This window comes from Ptychodera flava, chromosome 7 (assembly GCF_041260155.1).
Source record: "Ptychodera flava strain L36383 chromosome 7, AS_Pfla_20210202, whole genome shotgun sequence".
NCBI lineage: Eukaryota > Metazoa > Hemichordata > Enteropneusta > Ptychoderidae > Ptychodera > Ptychodera flava.
The window spans coordinates 39,597,594-39,625,561 of NC_091934.1; the positions used below are offsets into that span (position 1 = coordinate 39,597,594).

Consider the following 27,968-nt stretch of genomic DNA (forward strand, 5'->3'; position numbering starts at 1 on the left):
AAGCAAGCATCACCGCATACATCAAAGGTAGGTAATTCTGTGAGATTTACTTTTTGCTTTTATCCTCTGACATATTTTGACATTTTTGTATCTGAAATGATTTTAAAACACCCAATTACACTGCAAATTCTTCTGGCTTGAAATATAACCACTTGGTTGTATGTGGCTTGCGGGTGAACCAGTTTGAAATATTTCGGTTTGCCCGCAATCCACTAAGATTTTTTGGTTTGCAGTCACGCCACCACAAAGAGTATGAATGGCATGTATTCATACCAATACATGGGTGGCTTATTATCAAGCCCGCCATGGCATAAATTTAAGCCGAATGGCTTCTTTTAAGCCTTTCATAGTCTATTCTCATTGGTTTCAATTTGAGCCACTGGCATCGTTGGTTTGCTTATATACCGACAAATTCATCGGCTCATCTTTAAACCAACCACAAGTGGCAACTTTGTGAGCATGGTTTAAGTTTAAACCATCCATGCACTTGAAATTAATCGGCCTGTTTTCAAGTCATTGTCATGACAGTCACTGGTTAATATATAACCACAATCGTACATCACGTCACTACATTGATAACAGCGAGGACGGTGCGCATCAATGCCTGCATTCAGTGCGACAGATTGATTAGCTTTAATTTTGTCGTACTGTACAATTTTGGGATGTTTTCAATTGAACATTAGATATGAACTTGCTTCAAGTATGCGGGTACATAAATATCAAAACAATAATTTGAAGGAATTAATTGACAATACTGAAATAGTGTTGATCGCAAATGACGTAATTTTTCTTTCATTAACATGCAAAAATAAATGTTGGGCCTATAGGTCGGATTGTCTGCATTTCCCGCGAGAACAACGAAAGTAAAAAACAAAAATTTATGGCTCATGACGTGCCAAAAATATGCAAGCCCAGATCACCGCTGATGATAATTTAGAGCGTTACGTATACGTGTGTCCACGCGTGACGTGTTTCAATAAAGTCAACGGTCGCGGTCATTACGTAACCTTTGACCCACGGTTCACCCTTTGTAACATTACGCTTTAACATAGTTCAATTTTACACAATGATTCCCCGAGTCAATGTGAACTTCGTTATAGATATTATATCATCGTGACATATGTAAGAATTATTGTACTTGCTGATTGATCGTACTCTTAAAGTGACCGCTGGCTAGTGGAATCCTCACCCCTTCACTTCAAAGGGAGTGGCGTATGAATTCCTCTGTCTGCGCGCCAAGCCACAGCCGAGATGCAGTGCAGCCGAGACAGTACTCTACGCAGTCTACGATCGTCCAACCTTTCCGAAGTCCTTTCCGAACTACGGCAGTCCCCGTCAGTTTACTTCCAAAATTTCCCATATAACAGTCGACAGCAATGGCTTCCATCACCGACGAAATATGACTTTGGAAGAACATGTTATGTACAGCGAAACTACATGTATCAAAGGGTCCTCAGGCTCCGATGATGATGATGTTGTTGTTTTTATTATTGTTGTTGTTGTTGTTGTTGATAGTATTTGCAGAAAAGAACAAAGTATGCGCTGCGAAATTCAATACAGCCTAACTATACATGTGCGTTGCAGCCTAACTAAACTATGCGTTGCAAATTCAATACAGCCTAACTATACATGTGCGTTGCAAATTCAATACAGCCTAACTATACATGTGCGTTGTTGCCTAACTATACATGTGCGTTGCAAATTCAATACAGCCTAACTATACATGTGCGTTGTTGCCTAACTATACATGTGCGTTGCAAATTCAATACAGCCTGGGTAATGTTAGGCTGTATTGAATTTGCAACGCACATGTATAGTTAGGCAACAACGCACATGTATAGTTAGGCTGTATTGAATTTGCAACGCATAGTTTAGTTAGGCTGCAACGCACATGTATAGTTAGGCTGTATTGAATTTCGCAGCGCATACTTTGTTCTTTTCTGCAAATACTATCAACAACAACAACAACAATAATAAAAACAACAACATCATCATCATCATCGGAGCCTGAGGACCCTTTGCATGTATTTGTGTTCATTCGTTCAACCATGCATCGAGTCACTCGATGGAGCACAGTCCCGCTAGATCTGTGCATGGAGGTAGAAAGAAAGAACCGACGTCTTTGGAATTTGAGGCAAGTAAGCTTTATTCCGTGTTATATTCCGTGTAAGATGTGAAAAGTCATTAATTTAAACCGGGCTTGAATTTGTTCAAACACTTCGATCGCGTTCCGAAAACATTTCTGGGAGCCGCCATTCAACTTCCGGTACAGGCGGCTCAGTGAAACACGGATGCCCTACGCTCAGTCAATGTTTATGCATGGATGTAAAAAAAATTTACATCCATGGTTTATGGAACGCGATCGACATGTTTGAACAAATTCCAAACCCCATAAACGACAAGGTTAGTGTTGTGTAGTGTTTGTCTTCAGTAGTGATAAATCGGTACGACCAAATTCAGCAAATATGTAGCATTTCACATCAACACACCTCGTCCAGTGGATGATGTGCTTATTTCATGTATGTGGTGGAACTCTACACAGCCGTCGGCATTGTAGTGCTACTGGTGAGTGAGGTCGCAAAAACCAAAACTCCCCAACCGCCTCACCGTAGCGCTTCAATTTTGCAGCTAGTGCATATATTCATATCAATGATGATTGCCAAGGATATAACAAATGGGCCTGATGTGTGTGTGTCCCTTTTATACGGTGTTTGTATGGCTCTCATGACGGCAAACTGACTTGCCATGGTGTAGATGCAGGTATCCTCATACCATTCTTTCAATAACAAAACTAGACTGTTTCATGAATGATATTTCTTGGTTATGTTGATAATAACCTCGACCTGGCAACTTAGATGATTTAATACAGACAAACATACCTCACAAATCATTTGTCCGAAATGACGTAATGGTTGATTCTGTTATTCAAGGCAACTTTATGTTTCCACAGCTTGATTTTAACTTGGGTCCTTCAACGTCATTGTTTACACAAATCCTGTGAGCCATCTTGTCATTCAAGACAGGTACATACTAAAGTGATTCATTTCCAGCAAATAACTTCACGTACAAATGTTGACCATTGACTTCCACTTACTGGTAATAGATACTTATTTGTTTCTTTTTCAACAGATGGTCCAGGGCATGATATACTTGATACAGAAAATGCCTTCAGCTCCACAAATTAACAATGGATTCTCTGAGCACAATGTGGAAACAGAATGAAGACTCTGCCCTCAGATATGGTGGAACTCAGAAAGTGAATATAAAAGGTGATCAAATATCGTTGTGTGCAGCGATAATGATCATGTTAGGCGTGAATGTTCCTCATATTTCCACATATTACTCTAACAATGTGGGTTTTGTTCAAATTTCAGCTGTTATTACATATCTGTGACACATCTTTGTCGTAGTCACACAACATACATGATAAGCATTACACTTATTATTGTAATTTAAGGTTGTTCACAAAATTCTGGGATTTATGTCCGAGTACATAGTGCAGCGGAGGTATTGTCCTCGATGCTACGCCTCTCGGACAATGCTAAAGCGTACGATGTACAAGGACATAAATCTCGGTATTTTGTGAATAGCATTATTATTATACACCTTTTTTGGTCCAATTTTTCCGCAAAAAAGTCAAAGTGTTTTTGGGATGCCCGTCACATACTTCACCAGGCGATTGCAAGCAAACTGAGAACACATTGAGCTTGTCAACTAAACTCAAACCTGCGCAGCACAGTGTACATGATAGAAATTGTAGGTCAGCAGCATAATTTAACTCTAATTCACAGGGTTTTGATTCACCACTAGTAACGTTGTGAAGTACTGAATGTTTAGAAGTATACTTTTTGTTAAAAATTTAAAATCATCTCTCCTTTTTCCCTGCACTGACGTAAAGGTTTTTTGAGGGCAAATGTCAAATAGCGTCCAATGACACCAAATGTTATTGTACTGCGCCGCAAAGTTATTTGACTCTGCATCCTCTGATACTGAAACTTACTGTACAACGAAACTCAATAGGTTACAGAAGCAGGTGTATAATAATCAATCACATGAGGGGAGGCACTTGCATGCACCTAGTTTATGATATTGAATCTTAGTCTGATGTATAGAAGTAGAATAGAATTGACATAATTTACCATTTTCCTGATTGTTAAACAGGCATCAAACTTCTCGGTTCTCAAGAGTGTCTTTTGTGAAAAACTGCAGTTGGACAAATGGTTATGGTTTTGACGTAAGTATTGCTTGTTGAAAAAATTTGTTACCATAATTCTGTGCAAATAGTAAAGGCACATTGGCTGTAAATTTTAGCAATTTTGAATCTTCATTGTTGTGTGTACAAACTGCAGTTTTGATAGCTATATAACAGTCTCATGAATACCAATATTCTGCTTGACAGTGTACTGTGTACATGTTTAACAACCATTGTTGTTGTTGACAAATGAGTTCTATATAGCCTTTGCACCTGTCGCCAGGGGGCATGGAACTATGGGAAAATACTAAACGGAAGTGTGGTAAAACATATGACGACTTCTATACTTTAACACAGAACGGTGCAATTTTCGAGCGGAAAAAGTGAGTGAAATATGAAATGCATATTTATGCTACCACAAGAAAACACCTAATGGTGCATGGGACTAGCTCTGGTAAGTGTTCATGTGCATTGTTTAGCTCCGTATTATTTTATAACTGTAGATATCGGCGATTTTCAGCCTGCGATGCGGCCAAGTTGTAGACTCGATACGAGAGTGGGTGACGCAAACTGTGTCACATGGCCCTGCTGACAGTAGCGCCGGTATGATGACTGTGCGCTTCCCGAACCTAAGGGACCCGTAGTAGCTCAGCGGAAACAAATTTACGTGAATGTTCAATTTTTTTCAAATATTTCAGAAATAAAAACACAGCAATGAAAACATAAGTCAACAAAGTATGAATTCGTTAAAATTTTGAATTACCCATAATTCTGAAGATTTTGACATACTGACCATGTTACGCCATCATACATTGTACATAGTGAAATGAAAGTCTACAACTCGCCCGCTTCGCGTGCCAAAAATCACCGATATCTACAGTTATAAAATATTACCTTGCTAAAAAATGCACACAAACACTTACCTAAGCTAGTCCAATGCACCACTAGGTGTTTTCTTGTTGTAGCATAAATATTCACTTCGTATTTCACTTTTTTCACTCGAAAATTGCACCTTTCCATGTTAAAGTATAGGTCGTATGTTTTACCGCACGTCCGGTTAGTATTTTCCCATAGTTCCATGTCCCCTCAGGACAGGCACAAAGGGTGTATTCCAGACTGAAATTTGATTTTCAACAGTAACAATGCTAAATATGCACATATGAACTGGGTTGATAATGTATGTTTGACACTCATCATGCCTTAAGAAGTAGAACAAGAAACTGCAGTTTTTTTGCACAAAATAAAATTACTTGGAAATTGCTAAAAGTTACAGCTGATTGAGCTTTCAACATGCTGGATTTGATTACTGTCAGATTCAGTGCATGGACATTGTGTAACACTACACTTGAAAATTCATACAACCCTGTTACCTTCAGAGGGCTGGTTCAGGGATGTACACACAGCTGTACCAGCCCTGAGAAGCAACAGAGACTACCAGCTATTAAAATAATATCCCCAGTATAGCATAGTCAGAAAAATAACTAGCACAGCTGCATTACATCCATGTACCTAGTGTGTGAACAGTCCAGTACAATTGTTCTGCTTATCAACTGCAGTTTCCCATTCAAGTCATTGAAGCATGATGAAATCCCCAATGTTTAGCTACTCAATATAGTATGTACATGTAGCATTGTTATTGTTGAAAATTTCATTCAGGGCCGTACAAGACTTCATTAGTCAATTATAAAATGATCAATATACAGGCTATAAAACTTGGCATTTTAGTATGCTGTGGAAAGTAGACCAAGAAATTGTAGTTGATAAACAGTACTGAAATACTGAAGAAGTAGACAAAAGTTACAGTTAATGGAGCCTCATTTACTTATTTCAAACTATATACATGTGAAGTATATCATCAATGATGAGGGTTGCATAGCCAGAGTGATAAAATGCTTTCTCAAAGGTCTACTAACTTCTTTGCAAGTCTCAAAAGGACATTGCACTGTGACTCTGATATATCTTGTCTTGTAATAATCATTTTGATATTCTTGAATTGAAATTCATTATCGTGAAATTCACTCCGTAGTTTCACACACTTTTTGCCAGTGCACTGTTGCAGCAAGCCTATGACATTGACAGTAACTTGTAAGAGCTATCTTTGTCATACTGAGAGACTTGCCCTGAGCAGTCATGTCAGATTATTGATGCACCAAGAAAGACTTGAAAATTGTGTTCCTGCAGTCAAATATGTGTTTAAGAACATGACTGTTATATACTTGTACAAATTCCCTAAACATACCAGTTTCTAGGCCTTGCCCTCATTGTACAAGTAGCTGGGCACTGAGTGTTTTACCAGGAGCTCATCTTGGACCGCAGAGTTTGAATGTTTGCATCTTTTATATTGCAGGATGCTGTAAACTCACATTCTGTGGACGAGATGCAAAGCAGCAGCCCTGTTTAGGTGTGCTCGTCTATAAAGGAGGAAACAGTTTGTGTTTGTTTCTTGAAGGTGTTATATTCTGCAGCATGGAAAGAGACAATGTTGTGCTAGGTTTGCTTAGTTATCTAGGGTTTCAAACTTTGATTACATCAGATGTGTGAAAGGAACATGTCAATTTGTAGAGTACTTCTGGCTTGACAAAGCTTGGATGCGAGGTAAATGGGCTGGCAATTATGAGTGGTCTGCAGTGTACAGGGGATTTCCCAGTAAAACAGCTAGCAATTTTGCATCAGATGCATTAAATTATGTTATCAGTATGATTTTACAAGTAGCTTTTATAAGAATGTCATTTTTAGTATTCCCTTGTAAGTATTAGATTCAATTATGTTGCAACAAAGACTGTTTCATTTCTTGTAAATTGCAATAAATGTTAGTCTGAAATTCATTTTGATGATTATTGTTGTTTTTTTAATGTAGCTTGCAGGATTTCTAACTATTTCAGCTGTTGTTTGTGTTTCAGATATTTTACAGTCCTGCTTTGTGTAGCTCCATCACATAGAGGACCCAATAGGCCATTCCATGGGATGATAATCCTCCTCTGTGTCTACAAAATTTGAAGACATCCAATTTAAATTTGAAGGATGGTCAGAAATAATTATCCCTCCCCCCCCCCCCGAAATATGGCTAATATTGAACTGGTTTGTCAGCAAGCCCTACAAAAAGCCATAGATTGGCATGCCTGCAAGCCAGCTTGTAATGGCTTGTTGGTAAACCAGAGGAATCCTTACAGTGGTTTGCCTGTAAACCAGAATTAGTCAGAAATTGGTTTGTTTGTAAGCCACATTGCAGTAATATTGGCTTATCTTCAAACCAGATGGAACCAAAATTGGCTTACTATTGATCCATGGAAGTGTGGTATTGGTTTAAAAATAAGCTACTGTTCAGCATTATCTGGTATATGGGCAAGCCACAGTATCTTAAACATGGCTTGCTAGCAAGCCTAGTTCATATAATAGTGGATTGCCTGTAAACCATTCTTTAGTACTAACTGGCTTACTGGCAAGCTGAAGTGATCTGTACTTGGCATGTATATATGCCGTATCAAAACCCAAACTGGCATGCACAGAACCAGACTTGGCATGCCAGAAAGCCAAATATAAGCCAAAATTCACAACTCGAAACAATCCGTTTACTGACAAACAAGCCGGTTTATTTTTGGCTTGAATTTAGATGGCCGGCAAACCAGAAAAATTTGCAGTGTACAGCTAGTATGAATGTTTCGACGATGTCGGATATGGCAATCGTATTTCAACAAATTGCCACACAGTAAATCTTAGACTTTTCATCTACAACAGCAACAGCGGTACTACATTGAAAGCCGTAAGTAGTGAGCAAGCCTCTCAGAAAAAGCGCGGACACGGGCCGGTGGCACCCGCAGTGCAAAAAAAGTAGTCCAGGCCAGAGGGAAAAAAATCTTGTTCATCGGATTTTTTGGACCAAGTCCCAGGAGCGGCGAGCGAAATTGTTTTCTAGTAAAGTGTTTGATCACGGTCCAAAGCGCATGGCGTGGTTTGGTAGACGTCGTCGGAGTGTCCCTGTCTGAATAAACATCTGTGGTTGGTTAAGTAGTTCAACTACCGACGGTACTCGCGCATCGATGTGTGTCAACTACTATTACAGTAACTGTTGAATATTGAAGTTTTGTTAACGATATGATAGTGCACATGTTTTTGTGAATAGATTGGTTTGACAAGTCAATTACAAGATACTGCGGGAAGTGTACAAAGAAATGTCCGATAATGCTCAAAAAAGCAAAATATTGAAATATTTGGAAATTTCAAAATTTGCTGTTACAGGATCCTTGAGATTCATCACGTGACAAGTATTGCGTGTCCTGTCTTGTCGATGCTCTAAGCCCAATCATGCTGAAACCCTGTACATTATGTCACGTAAGGTAGACGCAACGCATATCTAAAAGCACTTCAACTTATTTTTAAAAAATGTCATCATGCAGGTTTTATTTGTTGTTTACAGCCAGTGCGAAGCCGTGTCCACTTGACTGTCTGGGGCGTGGGGGTTGTAAAGACGGAATCTGTGACTGTGTCGAAGGATGGACAGGAGGAGACTGTTCAAAAGGTAATAAATGGCTACATTTAGAGAACGTGTATCATTAATGGCTGGCGCGGAAGAGAACATATTTCATCCGCTTTTTTGCGCCCTTCCCCAACGACGTTTGCCAAAATTTTCAAAGCCCTCACCCTCTGTTGGCAAGAAAATAAGAAAATTTTGGTGGCGCTCTCCCGACGATATATATATATATATATATATATATATATATATATATATATATATATATATATATATATATATATATATATATATTATGTATGTGTTGTGTGTGGTGTGTGTGTGTGGTGTGTGTGTGTGTGTGTGTGTGTGTGTGTATGTGTGTGTGTGTGTGTGTGTGTGTAGATAGATAGATAGATAGATAGATAGATAGATGGATGGATGGATGGATGGATGGATGGATGGATGGATGGATGGATGGATGGATGGATGGATGGATGGATGGATGGTTGGATGGATAGATAGATAGATAGATAGATAGATAGATAGATTGATGGATGGATGTTGGCACAGGCCCCCACCACCTTAGTTGTGTGAAAGTTAGAAGGTTAGGTTGGGAGGTCGGAAGTTCGAGACAGACAAAGAGTGATAGATAGATAAAGATATATATATATATATATAGATAGATAAAGATATGTATGTATGTATGTATGTATGTATGTATGTATGTATGTATGTATGTATGTATGTATGTATGTATGTATGTATGTATGTATGTATGTATGTATGTATGTATGTATGTATGTATGTATGTATGTATGTATGTATGTGTGTATGTATGTATGTGTGTATGTATGTATGTATGTATGTATGTATGTATGTATGTATGTATGTATGTATGTATGTATGTATGTATGTATGTATGTATGTATGTATGTATGTATGTATGTATGTATGTATGTATGTATGTATGTATGTATGTACGTGCATATGTATGTATGTATTTCCTTAAATAACTAACATCCAACTTTTATACTTTGAATTTTAAGTTAACACCCTCAAAGAAACTTTAAACCATACAAATTTTGGGACTAGAGAAACAAATCATTACGTGAAATTTACCGACATTTGAAATTCGATATGGCCGCCATCTCTTTTGGAAAATTAAATTTTCGAATCAGTTTCACAAATACGTTGAAAGCTTACCATGCTTCAGAATCTTCAAAATTTGCCCACAAAAGAGGCAGAATGAGAAAGCTTTTGTAAAAAGTTGATTATACAAATATCTGTATTCACATTTTCAGTAAATAACACCGTTCTTCAATAGAAAAAGGTCTGTCAATTTGGTATTTTTTCAGTTGACCCTATTTCCTGTGAAGAGGACGATTGCGGCGGTCACGGTACTCTTCGGGAAGGAGTATGTCATTGTTCTGAGGGATGGACTGGGGATAACTGTTTGCAAGGTATACTATAACACGTCAAATAACTTCTACAATTTCCGCCTACATCGGACAGACATAAACAACAATGGCCAACATATTTGATATATATAGTCCTCACATTTACAAACTTATACATCGCTAGCGACATTACAAAGGCCAAAGAAGAATGATTTATTTATTTTTTTATTTATTTATTCAGCTTTGACATAAAGTCAGGATGAGTCGCACAGGTGACTAACACCTATACAAAAGCAACCCTCCACAAAACACACATGAAACAAGTTACACATACAAAATTAAAAACAGAAAGACAAACGCAGAATAAAACAGTCATAAAAATACAAGAAATTTCAAAACAGAACAAAACAAAACAGAGAAATTAACAGAGACGGCAATTTTTACAGTGGCACTTTCCCACCCAAGTACAAGTGTTATCAGGATAAAAATTATTGTTTAACAAACCCGTGTAATGTTTTAATAAAAGGACTTGTATGACCTAACACTTGTTGAAGATTTGCCATGAAAGGGCATAACACTAGTCAAGTAAAAAGCTCTGTTAAAAACGAGTAACGAAAACATTCAGTTTTAAAAAATGGCATCTTCATGGAAGTGTCATCAGGAGATTTAAATGTGACAAACTGGCTTAAATTTAAGTCATATATACCAGTAAAACATTTAGCTAAAATTAGCTAAAAAGACACAGTCATTTAATTCTCTCCTGTAGCTCAATGGGAGCAAATTCAATTTAATCATACGCTCTTTGTAATCCATCTCCTGGGGATATCCAAGAATGTATTTTGTGGCTCTCCTTTGGACACCTTCAAGATGAAGCATTGATTGCTTAGTCGTGACAGCCCATGACTGGGATGAATAATCAAGAATTAATACTACGGACAAGGGATAAATACAGTTGGAGTTTCATTTTAGTGGAACAGGTGTGGCCACATGTACGTTTAATCAGACCCAGCATGCGGTTTGCTTTTCTAACAGATATATTGATATGCTTGTCCCATGACATATTTGAAGAAACTTCGACTCCAAGATCACGGATGCTGTCATTTTTCTAGGGAAACACCACGCATTGAATAAGTATAGGTAATGGGGTTGCGTTTTCTACTAATGGTAAGGAGCTTGCATTTTTCAGCATTGAAAAATATGCTCCGTTTCTCACTCCAATATACTAAATTGTTGATATCACTTTGCAGTTTTAGACAGTCAGAAATGTCGTTGATTTCATTGATACATTTAGAGTCTGCCCAATGCAAAGAGTGCAACCATAGTGTTTGAACTAACATGGTCTGGTTAATCGTTAATATATAACAGGAACAACATTGGCCCGAGTATTGAACCCTTAGGTACTCCTGACGATACATTACACCACTGTGAGCCGTCTACAACTACTCTTTGTTTTCTATTTGACAAATATGCAGTGAACCGCCGCTGTAAAGTGCCATGAAAGCCAAATGATTTGATTTTGTGGATAAGAAGGTCATGTGGAACGGAATCGAAGGCCTTTGGAAAGTCGGGATATACTATATTGACTTGTCCTGACCGGTCCAGGATTTTCCCAACATGATGAAATATTTGTACAAGTTGTGTAGTCGTGGAACGCCTTTTAGTGAAACCATGTTGTATATGATGGAGAAATGGTTCAATTTGTGGATATATGGAGTTAAAAGTACATCTTTCGAAAACTTTGCTCCAAATACACAACAAGATACAGGCCTGTAGTTAATGAAGTTTGATTTGTCAGATTTTTTGTGCACCGGAATAACATTAGCTGACAGCCATTCATCGGGTAGTGCACCTGTTTCTATCGATTTGTTGTATAGTGAACACAATGAAGGTGCTAATTCATGTGAGCACTCTTTGAGAATTCGGGCTGGCAATTCATCAGGCCCACTGGCTTTGTTTGTATCCAGGTGTTTTAAAATATGTTCGACCTCACCGATCGAAATGCTAATACTGCCAAGACCAGCATGTTGGAAAACTGAAGTTACAGGATAAGTCCGGTTCATGGGTTGAGAAGTAAAAATGGACTTGAAGTGATCATTGAAAAGTTCTGCTTTCTCGTTTGGCTGGGTGGCTGTCTTGGCATTGAGTTTAACTTGATTCGGAATATTTTTAGATTTCGTTTTACTTTTGAAGAAACCCCAAAATCTCTTGGGGTTTTCTTTAACTGAGTCACTGAGGACTTGTAGGTAATCATTATATTTGTGAGTACACATATTTTTAAGTTTATTTCTTAATTTGCGGAAGTTAGACCAAGCTGATGTTGAGTCAGAGCGGTGTGCCTTTCTCCGTGCTGTTTGAACCTTTTTGCTAAAGTGTTTGATTTCACTGTCGACCCAGGGAGGTCTGTTGACATCCTTAATTACAGTGGTTGGTACAACTCCTTTACTGCTAAGAATACTAGATCTTTCCAACATTGCCAATTAACATTAATGTCAGAGTCAAGTAGTGCACTATGGAGAGGGACTTTATCTAGTAATGAACGCAGGCCATCAAATCCGCCTTTTTGAAATTAAAAGCTATGCGTGGAACTTTGCTTAATCTAGTAATATGTGTTTTAAACACAAATTCAATGATATCATGATCGCTGTCAAACAGCTCAAAGGTAACCGTTGGTACAGAACAAAGTTCTGGTTCTTTAACAAAAATTAAATCCAATATTTTACCTTTCTTGTGAGTTGGTTGGTTGACAATTTGTGATAAAGAAAAGTTGTCACTTACATCATCTAAAGGATTGTTGATGGGATAGTTAAAGTCACCCAAAGCAATTATGTCTGTATAGTCATGGCTACATTTTTCAAGAGTTTCTTCGAACATGTTGTTAAACACGTCACTATTTGTGTCCGGTGGGCGATAGCATAGCACAACACAAAGTTTCTTCATTTTGCAGGGGTTAATTTCGCAAACAATAATTTCAGCATCCAAAGGTTCGAGATCATTTCTGCGTCTGGAGATAATGTTATTACGAATACCGATGAACACACCGCCACCTCGACGGCCGCATCTATCTCGGCGATACTGTGAGAAGCCATTCGGCAGGATTTCGTTGTCATCGACTGTCTCATCTAGCCAGGTTTCAGTCAGAGCAATTACGTCAGGCATACTCGAGTATACAATCCCCTGTAACTGAGCCAGTTTGTTGCGAGCTTTACTTATGGATTTCACACTTCTTGTATTTAAAAGGGTGAATTTTAACCCGCCTGGACCTGGACAGTCATGCTCGGGCAGAGATGAGTCATTACTCATCGACGAATTGTGATCGAAAAAGGAGTCTGCAAATTGCGGTAAGGTACATTTATGACAGAACCAATTCACATCCGATTGTCCAAGTTGGTTGTATTCATCGGTCGCCATGTTTATGCAGGACAGATGAAACCACCTGTTGCAATCGTCACAGCAGATTCCCTTTTGGTTATTTCTGACAGATTTATTGCACTCACCGCAAACACACTTTGGTACCGGTGGTCCTGGATATTGGGCTACATCCCTGGCCAACAATATACAGATAATAATCTGGTATGTACATAATGAGGTTGATGACGTTGACATCTTCGAATATCGTTGTTGGTTGGGTGTTGGCATGGAGTGACCGGGTAGTAAGCGTTCAAGTGCCAGGTCCGAATTTGGAGCTACGCTAGTCCATGTTGTTTTCACAAAAAAGGTATCCGTAACTTTAGTCATTCCATGAGGGGAACAATAACCACTAATAGTTGACCCTTGAAAGGCTGGAAAGGCCCCAGAGGGTACAAAACGCGGACAAACGAGGAATAACGAGAGAGCCCACATGAACCCGTGCATGCCAGGTGCCGCCATTATACATTAATGCACCTGTTGTGAGCTGAAGAGCAAATTCAACATCACCTAAGGGGTTCATTTTGCCGTAAAAGGCGCCTTTAGGCCAGGAAGAAAAAATAAATTGTTCATCGGAATCGCCGCTTCTACTTTGGCGTATTTGGAAATTTTTTTTTTGATCACGGCAAATTCTTACTTCCGCATTACAAATATTTTTAGTACTGCCGCTGGTGGCGCCCTACACTTTGTCGGGTTTTCGCGGGCACGGGATTTTGAATGAGACTTCCGACGTAGTTGACCGCCAACACGTTGTTGTGACGTCTGAATTTGGCGAATCACGACGCAAAGTGGGTCGATTTGGCCAGAAATTTCCTCGTTTTGTAAAGGTTGGTACATGTCACATCGTGAGTATTAATTTGATCGCCAACATTCGACGTGATGGCCAACAGTTAGTTCCAAAGACGCTATTCAGTGTTTGTCCTGATATTACGTTTGGCGATTTATTCAACAAGATCGTGACAGCAGATGGACGGTGCATCTGATTGAATGAAAATTGCATCGAAAGTATAAAAATTTACGGCAATGACAAAACACATGGTTGCGTCGATGTTAAGTACGATCTGAAAGATGACTATATAACTTCACTCCGATCACAGTACAGTGTTGTTAGACCATCGTGTAAAATGTGTAGAGACAGTGGTAAAGAGGCCAAAACATGGGGCCAAAGTAAAATGAAAAAACTCAGATGCTAGGTCCCACCAGGACAATATTAAAGGACAATACTGAATTGTTGGATTTCAGTGATTTGCTGTACATTTCAGTTTTATTCAGAGAGAATGTTGAAATTCTTGACCGCGGAGTGACGTCACTTTCACCTATTGCTAGCGAGTGAGGTGAATTGGGATTTGACTATACAGGACAGTGAACAATGCAGAAATTATGTGACAAAGGACAGAACTTAGTGTTTATCATTGACATAATGTTGAAACTTTGAATACTGGTGTAAAGTTGAAAAATTCACACTTCAATACTTTGTTCTCACGGCAGTGTGACGCAAAAATGACGTAAAAAAACCGCAAGTTCCCGGATGTCCTCGGTCAAGAATACTCAGAATATGTTGTGCAAACACTAACTGTGAATGTAATGGCCTATGTTATTGTTGGGAAATATAGTATTGAATTCAGTTACCAGTATCAGTGTTTCTTGTCTGAGATATTTCTGGTAAAAAGGGAAACAATTATCTTGCCTTGTCTGCATCTGTGCAAAAATGCCAAAGGACCGCGTTTACCTTCGGCCTAAAAAAAAAAATTTCGCTCGCCGCTCCAGGGACTTGGTCCAAAAAATCCGATGAACAAGATTTTTTTTTTCTCTGGCCTTAGAAAAAAGTAGGATGTGAAATTAGATTGCCTTGAAGTTGCTTTGATTGCAGAAAGTTTGTGTCGGTCATTTTAGACATGCAACTGTATAGCCTAATAGAGAGGAATAAAATGCATTGTAATAGCCATATATAGAATGTTAAATTTAAAGCATGCATCATAACAGACAACTTCTCCTAATTCTTGCATTTCAGTGGACTGCATTCCAAGTGATTGTAACGGTCATGGGTCTTGTGTCGAAGAAACTTGTATCTGTGATCAAGGATGGAAAGGCATCATGTGCGATGAAGGTGATTGCAGTGAATAGATTTAGTGACATGCTTTTATCTTTCCGCCTTTCATCACAGCGTACCCAAGTTCCCGAAAATGCACATGTCCTGAAGTGTCATTTCAAGCGAAAATCTGTTTTCACATAATGTTACATATGCTGCGAAGGCATAATGCATTGTACCAATCATGACTAATTTTTCAAGAACCTCGGCTAAATCAGACAATTATTTCGGCACAAAGTGTAATTATGTTTCGTGAATGTGAATGTTGTCTGAAGAAGGCAAATTGTGTGTTGCCGAAACGTCGGTATATTTTAAATAAAGATCATCAGAAGAGAAAGTCTTAGAGTACTGGTTGAACGGCCTCCTTTATAAACTTATCTGTAGCTGTAGTCAAGCTATTTTTGTGATACTGTTTAACAGTGTTCTCACTATACCATTCATTTCCTGGTCAGTGGATTGCATACCATCCGATTGTAATACGAATGGCCAGTGCATTGATGGTGTATGCCACTGTGACACAGACTGGCAAGGAGATGACTGCAGTATTGGTAGGTCACCTTCCTGTCATTTTATTGCTTTGCTTTTCTTCGACTTTTGTCTTATGAAACTTGTGAATGCGTGTATAAAAGAAGAACATTTGATACAGCTTGGCAAATGTTGTAATCGTGTTATACAAGGGCAAACTAGGATACGTTTAAATATTAAAGGTATACGGAAAATAAGCAATTTTTCTATATTCTTCATGTTTAAGGTTTGAAATCTCGGAAGGCACAATGTGTAAAGCAAATAAAATATCATTTTCTCGTGCTCAAGAGAAAGTTTCTGGTGCTTACGAGATAAGTGTTTTTTCAAGGTTTGCTTTACAAAATGTACCCGACTGTCTTTCATGCTTAGGGGGCAATTCTCATAATCTTATTAGTGAATTTTCATTTTACGGATTATGTCAAGTACGAAATATTTGAGATTAGGGAATATTCACTCGGCTTATTTTGGCTTATTGGCTTATTTTCCTTTTGTTGATCAGAATTTACTGATGAACAAGGCTCCATTCTGAATAATAAAAATGCTTAGATTACTCGCTAATGTGGGAACTATGCATATGCACTTCAACTCAATACACTCTCATGTAGTTCACAGACCGTGTTTGAATGACTGCTCCGGACATGGCGACTGTGACAATATGACAGGTATCTGTAGTTGCCATGACGATTGGCAGAAGCAAGACTGTTCTGAAGGTGAGGTGTCAAGCTCACTAGTACTTTTCAATTTTCCTTCTCTCCACAGACGATCTATGTCAACTTTTACAACGATTAATCTTTTTGAAGCTCGTCCACAAACATTGCACTGGCTATTGGGTGTATTTTCATTAAAGTTATCAGTTTAAGTATTTTAAACTAAGCAATGTTAAAGACTTTCGGACCATGGTTATCAGCCTGTGGTATTCGACTTGTGAGCACAACCGGCACGTAATCAACGGTGCTCGCCATTTCAACTATCATCGATGCTATCTTGACATTGTGTTCATATCCTATGTTGTCACAGCGGGCCATTTGTTCTTGAGGTCGTTGTCATATGCATCCATATAGAATACAGAAACAGTTTCTGCACCATTTGTCAAATCGTAACTATCTCCGTGGTAGTTGTATGCTGATGATCAACATCTAGTAACCATAAACTCCGTAGTATTTGTATGCTGATGGTCAACCACCATATTATCTGTCTTCCAGTAAAATGTGGTGACCATGATTGTTCAGGTCTTGGTGTTTGTCACAATGGTACCTGTGAATGCGACGCTGGATGGACTGGTCAGGCATGCACAGAACGTAAGACACGTTGATTGAAATTCTTAAAATAAATATATTGAAAGTCATATCTTTCACTACATTCATGATTGCATAATATTTGCACCATATTAAGGTAGAATGCGAGTCGGGGACAGATATTCAGTTTCTCATTTTTTACAATGCTTTACTGATCTACCACTGTGCCAGTGTGGGTTCATTTTTAAGCTCTCAGAACAAATAAATCTTTTACCGTCTTTTTGTGAAAATCGAAATATTAAGTTGTTCCAATAAAAGTTAGCACATGGATGACAGCCATTTTAAATTTCAAATATCAGTAAATTTAAGGTAATGTGTTTCTCTGGTACAAAAATTGCATGGTGACCCTCGATCTTTATTCTGGATTTTAAAAGAGGCAGATTGAAAGTTTCGGAGAGGGCAGTTTGAACAAAATTTAAAGACTTTCACTTTCGGGGTGCATACTAACTAATTAAAGGAAGATTCGGGGGTACTATCACAAAGCAAGTGCATGATATCGCGCAATGTCTTCAGTGAAATTGATATCTCGATGCATAATATTTGCTAGGTGACTGTGAATACGGCTGTCGTGAGCACGGTAGCTGCCAATCGGGAACTTGCATTTGTAACAAAGGTTGGACTGGTACTGCCTGTGAATTAGGTGAGTTCTCAGTCGCACCATATGACCTTGGCAAGGTGATCGAAGTTTTGCGCGATTATTACGGAATCCATAGATGACACAATTGTAATTATAAGGAAGGCGATTTTCGTATTCATGAGCAAATCGATCTTCATAATATCATTCAGGATATAGGTACTTGCTGTTGTAGTAGAGCATACTGTTAAATTTTGTTCACATCAGAAGAAATCTGGAAAAAATCATACAAAAATATGTGAGCTTTAACTATTTTGTTCATATAACTATTTAACTATTTTGTTCATATAACTTCTTTAACAGATAACTGATTTTTTAGTGTTACACTAATAGTCAATAAGGGTAGATAAACCAGGTTTCTTAGATATTCTCCGGGATTTTCTCAAATATAGCATATGAAAGAATAATGTGGACAAGAATATTGAGCAAAACACCATCAACCATTGTCTTTTCATAATTATGAAAGCCACAAATCTTGCATATTATGTTTTACGTCGTTTCGTGATTACAAAATATAATTTGGTATCTCCCTCTAATCTCATGAACCACATCAAATGTAATTCCATGCTTTTTCTTTCTACATATTCTATAAGATGTTTGCCCAAATAACTGTAGTGTGAATGGTGACTGTCTCCTTGTTGAGAACTCATGGCAGTGTGTGTGCCAGGGAGATTTCAAAGGAGCAGACTGTGCTATTAGTAAGTAAATACTTTTACTGAACTTACAACTCAGGTCGCGTCTCTTTACAGGGCAGATCTGGACAGTGATAAGGTAGAAAACATTCGTTGGTTTCCAAGTTACTCTTTGCAATGTTTTTTATTCCAAAAGCCATCGCGACGAGGAGTCTTGCACTAAACTTTGGTATTCAGAAAATTGACTTTTGTCCTCGGTCACACTACTGGGTTGCAATAACAATTGATACAACCAATACTACCATTAAGTCTGTTAAAAGTAAAAACTATGATATCAAAACTATAAACAAGGTGAAACTATGAACTGAGTAATCAACCTTATATTTTTATTTGTCTTCAGCGTACGAATCAACTTGTGATGATGGAATTGACAATGATCAAGGTTGGTCTTACTTTCATTGCGTAAGCCACTATTTCGTGCATACACGGTGAAATATAACTTGAAAATTTGCGCACAGCACGCAGTTTTTGTTATGTTTCAAAGTTAATGCTTAGAGAAATGCGTTGCTGTGCAAGCCTGCATATCAATATTGACACGAGAGAGAGAGAGAGAGAGAGAGAGAGAGAGAGAGAGAGCCGTACTCAGAAAGCGAGCTCTCGTTACTTTATATTTGCAATTAATTTATTCAAAAATATGAATCATGTTAGGTTGTATAAAATGTCGCATGAACAAAATAAAATGTTAGTGATGCGGTTCATTAATAAGTAGTAATTGAGATTCGCTTTGTTTACTTTAGATACTTTTATAGACTGCGAAGACCCCGACTGTTGCAACGACACAGTGTGCGAATCCCTAGCTTCGTGTTCATATTCGGATTCGCCTGAGGAATATGCTCAGACCAATGAAAGTGCAACGCAACATTTCTACGACCAAGTTTCCTTTTTGTTTGAAGAGAGTGGAATTCAACAGGAAGTAGAGGAAGGTTATATTCAGCCAAGGTAATAAATTCATCGCCATAACACTCTATAGTATCTTTAGGTGTGCATATTACGCTCTCAGAATGTCTTGCCATACATCTTAATTGCCAAATAAGTTTTGTTTTTAAAGTTAATGCGCAAGTTAATATGGCACTATATGTAACAACGTCCTACTATAGTATAGAAGGATGTACTGAATTTACTACGTGACATTCATACACATTGCTGATAAAGTTTTATGATTAAGGTTTAAAGAAAGGAATGTTAACTTGCACTGGCTAGTCAGCAACAATGGTCATTCCATATTGTTAAATTGCTGGTTCAGCTGTCAAAGCTTGGCGACAGACGTTTCAAAAGAGTGCTGTGGTCTCTGTTAATACCAATTTCACCGTTTTATATTCACACGTCAAACTTACAAACCTACAGTCTGATCAGTGTATTACGTGGTTACGTCACCAACCGCGATGGCACCCCACTACAAGGCGTTACCATAGCAATTCAGGGCTTTTCCCAGTACGGATACACGACAACGAGGAAGGATGGCGGGTGATTCATATGAAACTATACACTGTCATCTTTTACTGAATGCAATAATCGATCTAGCAAAATCGGCTATCTCCTCTGCTTCGATTACATTATACACCTGACAAAGTGATTTTGTTCAACGTGTACACCCAGGCAACTGTCTTAATATTATAAATTACACAATGTTATTTGGTATGAAATCATGCTTTTTCACAGTTTATTTATTCGTTCATTATTGTAAATATATTTGACAAACTTGTGAGATAAAGATCCTTGAAATGAATCCACGGTGATATGATCAAGCTGCCCTTGAATTCCATCAAAGCTGATAAAAATTGTGGTTTTCATTTCATAGATTTTTTGTTCTAGAGATTTGTTAAAACCAAACATTTGCATGTATCTAACTTTCGATTATTGGTTGAAATTGCCACTTTGATTTTTTTTAGATTTGACATGGCTGTCAACGGTGGTGGCGTCCTCACGGCAACCTTCAGTAAGATGAATTTTATTGGCGCACAGCGTAGTGTCCAACCAACCATAAACCAGTATTTTGTTTTAAGCAAGATTGTTATACTGCTAGGTATCGACCCAAAGGTAAGCATAAAAATATACGGTTCACATTAGCATGATATAACAATGTATAAAATCGTACCCCATATTCTTCTGTTCTAAAATAATATTGTAGTGGAAACACGGAGAAACGAGGGAGACGCTTTAGGATGCTTTAAAGTGACGTTCAATTTACTTGAATGTTGCTCCATAATTCCTGTGGTGTGTAACGTTATATATTACACTGAAATGAGATCGTTCATATACATACTGAAATGGGCAGATTTCACTAGGAAGGTTAATATAACAATTTAACTTACATTCCTATAGGAATCGGTCCCGGAATGGCAAACCTAGAAATGTTGTGTCCTTGTATTCTATTCAGGTAACAAAAATCGACTTGGACTCGGACAAAATTCAAATCGCCGAAGGAAGTGAAAGCGAAGATGCAGCTGGTAAAAGGAAAGGGGTGATCATGTTTCATCCGGGTACTGAAGCAACGGTTGTGTCTTATAACGGCACAGATAACCAGGTATAGCCACATCAAATCCGATGCGTTTAAGTTGCAATCGATGTTTCCTATTTCAACACAATTACTTGACTATTAGCCACACAAACATGCCCATGTTGTATGAAGTGTCCTCTATTTTCCTCATGTACTTGTCGATATTTTCAAAATTCACTCGATACCGTATCTTTCTACATGTTTTCTGTAACTATTTCTGAATTTCTGTATTTAAAACTATCTTTAATAGACATTAACCAAACCCAGTGTACGTATAACTGAATACACAGTTGGTGAAAATGGCGAAGAGGCTATGCCAGCCCAATTACCGCCGTTTACTGGATATACCTACGCCATGGAGTTGAGGTAAAGTAGTTTTCATACTGAATAATGATAATACTTTAGGCTACATGCATAAGAGAGAGTTGACAAGATTATGAAATTCAAACCTTGTAGCTGTTTTCAGCTCTCCCCAACCCGGGTAAAGAAACACCACAACTCCCAGTTTTACAGCAGACAACAATGATTTTCAAAATCTGTAGTACTCTACCCTTCTGGTTTTGGTGTGTAGCTGCACTTTTGGTTCGTTATCACATGCAAGGAAGGTGCTCGAAATTAAATTTCTTTGATCTTTTCTGTCCAATTTGGGTTGAAGGTTGAAAGACCGTACCTTGAACACAGAACTTGGGCATCCTTACAAAGTTGAGTTTGGTTTTCTTCCAGATGTTGAAACAAATTCCGGTTTTCCCGTACTGATATGAAAAGATATTTCACTGTTATAGTGATGCTGTCTTAAATTGAATGAATGATGTGCACTGGGACTTACGTGCTCAAGTTACTTTGCTCACAAAACTCCGAGTTTATCCGATTATTACTTTAATGTAATTTAATATGCATATCATCCTGATTTCAGTATGGATGAAGCTGCTGTTAATGGAAGCACGGACGTTTTCTTCAATCAGAAGTTGTATTATTACGTAGAGGATTATCTTGGATTTCCAGTTGGTTCTGCAGTGCCAACGGGTATTTTTTTCATTAATGGGTCACTTTATTTCATCAGAATTTCATCATTTATGATCTCTTCATTTTATCAGAGTTCCGTCACAAACGATCACCGAGTCTCTTATTTTATCAGAGTTCAGTTATACCAGCTATTGATTTTTAGAAAAGAATTTGTTTCATTGACATCCTAAGTAAAGTCAAAAGGTAACCCATACAAGAAGAATGTTACATATTCATGAAACGATTGGCCGGAGAGACCTTCAGATATAACCTACTTATTCAATGGAAGTATTCCCATTGATATCAAAGTTCCCAGGATTTCTGGACTCAAATGTCTTGTTCTGTCTTGAGGTAAATTAACTGTTACTTGATTCAGATGCTAGATTTCAGGAACTCCCGCTAAAATCTGTGTGATACATTCTTTCTATGACTGACGAATTCCTGCTGTATATGTGCAATCATATCGTCTGACTGAAAGAGTAAATAGTATAGGTGAAATCGATGTTGCTGTTGAAGTCATACCTCGGTATATTTAGATTCTTTTTAATAAAGATAGCTAGCCTTGAAAATGAAAGACTTCAACTTTTGCTTAAACTCTCCTTGAACCACTTGCTTTCAAAATCAATAATAAAAATGAGGAGAGGGGGTCGTCGTGCAAGTTTGAGTACTAATGAAACAAGAATATTCAACGATATTTGACATTCAAAATGGCCACCATCCCCGTGTCATTGGGGAAAAATGAAATTTCCAATTTTAACAAAACTAAGCCGGTGAAAACTGTATTTACTCCTTAAGCTTCAAAATGGGTCCCTGGCGGCAAACGGTAGACCAAGCGAATATTGCAAATGTTTTGGAGTCTAAATAACTGCCCTGTGGTTTATTCTACCTTAAATAAACAAGAAAGTTTACTTCAACCAAAATCTCATGAGAAGAAATTCAAATGAACCACTTTCCAAGAAAGTGATCTAACCGACCATACCAACATCAGAGCATGCAAACCCTAAATATGGATTTTTTTGTCCGTAGGTTTTTACAATCGATCACGTGGTGAGTGGGTTCCTTCAGAGAACGGACTTGTCATTGAACTCGTGACACCTGATGACCCCAACAGAGCAAGTGTTGACGTCACAGGCACCGGTACTCCAGCAACAGAGGAGGAACTTGTAAAGTTAGGTAAGCACACCAAGAGGGCGTTGTTAACAATTCTGCTGCTTGAATGTTCGACAAGCTTATGATCAATCAATGTAGTGTAATGACAAAGTGAAGATTTTGTCGTGTCGTATTCACAATGTGACGTATTATCATGTCGACATTTGATTACAAAACGTTGAAAGAGTTCGCCTTAAATGTGATTATTTTCAAGTGTTCAAAACTTCTATACTCTAGACTGAAATTCATAGATATTTTGTTAAACAGGCTTCAACGACCAAGAGTTGGAGGCATTGGCTGATCTGTACACACCTGGTCAAAAGTTATGGAGAGTACCAATACCTCATTTCACGCCCTGGGACTGCAATTGGCCATATGGGCCACCGACTAACAGTTGTGTGCCAGCTGAATGCAACGATCTTCCTGAACCGTTTGATGACTGCAACGAAGGCTCAACGACGCCTATTAACCAGAATGCGCCAACACAAAACCCAGATCCTCCCGAAGAGTCACCCGCACCAACCAATGGATACAATCCGAATCTTCCGGTTCAATCGCCTGAAATTATCAAGGAAGTAACTCCAAAATACCCAAGAATTCCGACCATACCATATGTGCCGGGTGTTCCGTCAATTCCGGGCATACCGTCAGATCCGGGGCTTCCTGTGCTGCCTTCGGTTCCTCTACCCGGCAGAGAGGAGCAATCGCCGAGACACTGGTTTGCTGTAAACCCAAATATTCCTGATGACGTAGAGAATCCTGGAGACTTTGGTCCACCGCCCGGCACCGTGTGTAACAATGCATCATGGGATATTGACAAAGATCTCGGATACTGGAAACCTAATGGTAGTATTGAATTGCGCGATCTTAGTAAGGTAATACGAAGAAAATTTACATATTGCCAACTGTATCAACATAAAGAACACAAAAAGGTCTGTTGATTCGCTTGGCACCACTTTCAAATTACTTTAATTCTAAGTTGAATTGTTCACCTTTCATAAAATGGCACAACTGACTTAATAGATATCTCGGGGTCATTTAATTGAAGAAAGGTTTACTTTTTATGGGGACAATAGTTTGTCATGAGGTCGGAATTGTGACATTATTTTTCTTGGATATTAATGGGTAATTATGCAGTAATTTAAAGATCCGGAAAACACACTTTGATCAGCATTACTGGCATGAGCCATTGGCATATCAAAATGAACATTTTCCATTTTTTATCGTATTAATCACCAAGATTCTTCGAACTTTTGACTAATTCAGAGCCCTGGAACGATACATAAACCAATCCCTGGAACGTCCTTGAACCTTGTGTACAATCACAACAGACATGCTGGGTACAAGTCACTCATGAAAATACCAGTAACCGGCGACAATGTGCCAAGCATCATGCAGAAAGTTGTCGTCGAAGTAACGGTGAGAATATTGTTCCCTGTGCTACCACAAATGACGTTTTCAGTCTATTTAATACCTTATATGTCGATACCTAACTATTAGTAGTGATCCTCTTGTTTGTTCCTGTATTGGCAAAACTGGCAAGAATATTTTGTAATGTGTATAAGAGCAATATACAAAACAACTGCATTGTAATGTCAAAGTTCCTTTTCTTTCAAACTACACAAAATAAGGAACTTGGGCTAGGGGATTATTATAAACCATTACCTTCCTGCTGTACACCATTTGAGAAGATTCACCACATGAACTTGCTGTAGCCGAAAACTTGTTTATTTATGAAAGCCAATGACCCGCAGACGAACTCTACTATTGTATAGTTCTCAATCACATATGTGTGCATTTTGTGTCACAGATTGCCGGGAAAACATTCACCAAGGAGTTGACACCAAGTCCAAATCTTACAGAATCGATTGTTTGGGATGGAAAGGACACCTATGGTAGAGCAATAAAGGGGTCTGAGAAGGCAAAAGGTTAGGTATTAATTGCTTGAGAAGCAGAAAATAAAATTCTTTTGATGGAGCCCGACTGCAGCGGCCTCAATTCTTTTCGCTACCTGTTTGTATATCTCACTTACCTAGCGTACTATACACATGGAAATATCCTCTCCCTGTTGTCACCCGCGTGCTACATTTCGAGGATCACCTGTCAGGTTAAATGATCCAGTGGAACAGTCTAAACATGTTCTGAAGTATGCTCTTTCATGAAAATAATCCCCATGTGTTTAATCATTTCGCGTCCTGATTTCAAATTTCCCGTGGTATTTTAACGGCTTGTATTTAGGCATTAACCTTCGGAGGGACCCGTTTAGCGTTGCTGTATTACCACTTTACGACAGTTCTTTGAGATGTGAACTATTGTCGAATCCTAATGACGCACTCGCATACTTGACGCTCTGATATAATATAATAATACAGTTATAGCTCCATTTAATATATAAACTGTGTGCACAATCACTTACAGTGAAAATTGGCTATAAGTATGGATTGCAATATTATCCTGTGAGATCTGAGTTCCAACAGAGTTTCAATCGCCTGAGTCAAGCCGACACCAGGAGTACATTAGCGAGGCGCGACAGAGCGGTCACATACTGGGAAGACCGAGAAATGGATGTCGTAAGGAACTTGCTGAATCCTGGGTTAGGAGGGTGGTCGTTTGACATCCATCACAGCTATGATGCTATTGCTGGTAGGTTCCCCTAGCTCAGAATGTCTATGGTAGCATAAGACTCAAGGTACTTGTCAATGTGATTATTGTACCACCATCAATTGTGTGTGTGTGTGTGTCTGTTTGCGTGTGTGTGCATATATATATATATATATATATATATATATATATATATAATATATATATATATATATATATATATATATATATATGTATATGTATACATTCACTTTACTTGTATTGTAGGAACGTTACACACAGGGAGTGGTGACGTGATTGGATATAGAGACAAAAACAAAGTCCTGAAAACAGTTGCAGGAAGTGCAGTACGTGCAGGTATAGATTGTAGGGTAAGTTCAATTTTTGTATATGCAAGATGAACTGCTATTGTCAATGCCGATAAGTTGCACTACTTTCATACCATTAGTCGTCGCTCAATTTTTAAAGCAGAAATTGGCTTCTTCATTGAAGTCATTTGAGTAATGTAACAAATTACGGATATATGTTATGCAATAGAAACAATCATCCTGCCTCCATTTTTGTGATGAATTGATGACTTTTCTCCCTCTGATACCACGATGTGCAAGGTGACCCCAGACTTTTATCATTGATTTGGTAAGAGAATAGTTGAAAGTTTCAATGAAGAAAGTTTGAGCAAAGATTAAGTTTTTACTTTCGAGGCACATACAAATTAAAACATATTTAAGGGATATAGTCGTCGGAACTGCGCTCAAAGGTCGTATGGGACCCATACGACCCATGGCAACAATGTATTCAAGGCACAATGGTGATTGATTGTCACAATCTATCATCGTATAATTTAAATGTTGCAGTTATGATGATGAGGTGCAACTTGATATCGTGCACGAAATACATTGTTTGTAAACAAGAAACTCGCACAGGCGCTAGGCGCAGTTCCGACGACTATATCCCTTTAATTTTTCAATGGCCCAGTTTTTTGTCACTTGTTGGAATTTTCACAATTTCATGTATTAGTACACTTGTGGTTCATGATAGCTGCATAGATTTTCAAATTTATCGATCGAGTCCAGGAATCATAAAAAGTATCAAACTTTCAATGCCACACTAAATAACAGCGATTACATATTATTCATATCTATCAGACATGCGGTGAGGGCTTCGGTGAAGACACGGAACTTAGGCTTCCTGTTGCTGTAGCTGCTTCACCGGATGGTAGTGTCTTTCTTGGTGACTACAATTTTATCAGAAGAATCTGGCCAAACGGAACTGTATCTACCGTCACACAACTGGTGTAAGTACACATTTAATTATTTTCAGCAATAAACGATTTTTCACGTTCAGAATATAAAGTCAATGTAGTGCTCTTTCACCACCAGGCGACAGTCGAAGCTCATCAGTGTTTCCCAAACATATCGAAGCATATTTAAATTAAAGTACTAAACGAACGCAGAACCCAAGATTATATTTTCAACCAAAAGGAAACAATTTATTGCCAATTTCAAATATACAAATATACACGACTTAGTCTCATTAAGCAAGCAAATATCTATACATTGAAGAGTGGAATATAAAGTTTCCATGTTGTGAAAATACGCAAACTGTAATGTTGATTGTGGTTTACGATGGGATGCATTTAACCATGGAAGCATAATGTTATTCACCGCCGTTTTGCTTACAGAGACACCAGACCAAAACAACGATACTATATGGCAGTTAATCCAAGGACTGGCCTGCTCTACATCTCTGACAGTACAAGACGCCAAGTATTGTACATCGATCCAAGCACTGGGGAAGAAAAAGTGTTTGCCGGCACAGGTGAACGATGTCCACCTTGGGAGAATGGTTGTGGAGACAATGGCCTGGCTGTTAATGCAAAATTAAACACTCCTAAAGGTATTCTCGGATTCTATCTATTTATCCGTTTTCAAAGTAAGAGTCCATGAGATTCAGATTCCCGTATGTGTACAACGGCTTGGATGTTTTTATCTTCAGTCATAAGTTATCCTAACGTGACCAGTCGAACTTCATTGGCTGTAT

At 38.3% G+C, this 27,968-nt stretch overlaps 2 protein-coding genes and 1 long non-coding RNA gene across 3 annotated transcripts in view; 2 read left to right on the plus strand and 1 right to left on the minus strand.

Annotated features, from left to right (window-relative positions):
- On the plus strand, positions 1 to 27,874 carry LOC139136495 (teneurin-3-like). Its single transcript, XM_070704219.1, has 24 exons — positions 1 to 27; positions 8,607 to 8,708; positions 9,998 to 10,102; positions 15,456 to 15,551; positions 15,986 to 16,081; positions 16,664 to 16,768; positions 17,261 to 17,356; positions 17,901 to 17,993; positions 18,581 to 18,685; positions 19,020 to 19,061; positions 19,417 to 19,618; positions 20,024 to 20,143; positions 20,569 to 20,716; positions 21,057 to 21,203; positions 21,427 to 21,542; positions 22,090 to 22,199; positions 23,205 to 23,351; positions 23,595 to 24,202; positions 24,594 to 24,746; positions 25,138 to 25,255; positions 25,746 to 25,970; positions 26,196 to 26,299; positions 27,074 to 27,222; positions 27,610 to 27,874. Exons 4-24 carry the CDS (start codon positions 15,539 to 15,541, stop codon positions 27,872 to 27,874), a joined length of 3,162 nt encoding a protein of 1,053 aa, XP_070560320.1. The 5' UTR covers positions 1 to 27; positions 8,607 to 8,708; positions 9,998 to 10,102; positions 15,456 to 15,538.
- Positions 1 to 27,968, minus strand: part of LOC139137531 (uncharacterized) — a 330,561-nt gene that overhangs the window by 204,059 nt on the left and 98,534 nt on the right. The window lies entirely within an intron of this gene.
- LOC139137519 (uncharacterized) lies at positions 2,022 to 4,229 on the plus strand. The gene is made up of 3 exons (XR_011553403.1): positions 2,022 to 2,134; positions 3,130 to 3,269; positions 4,162 to 4,229. It is a non-coding gene; the product is annotated as an uncharacterized lncRNA (long non-coding RNA).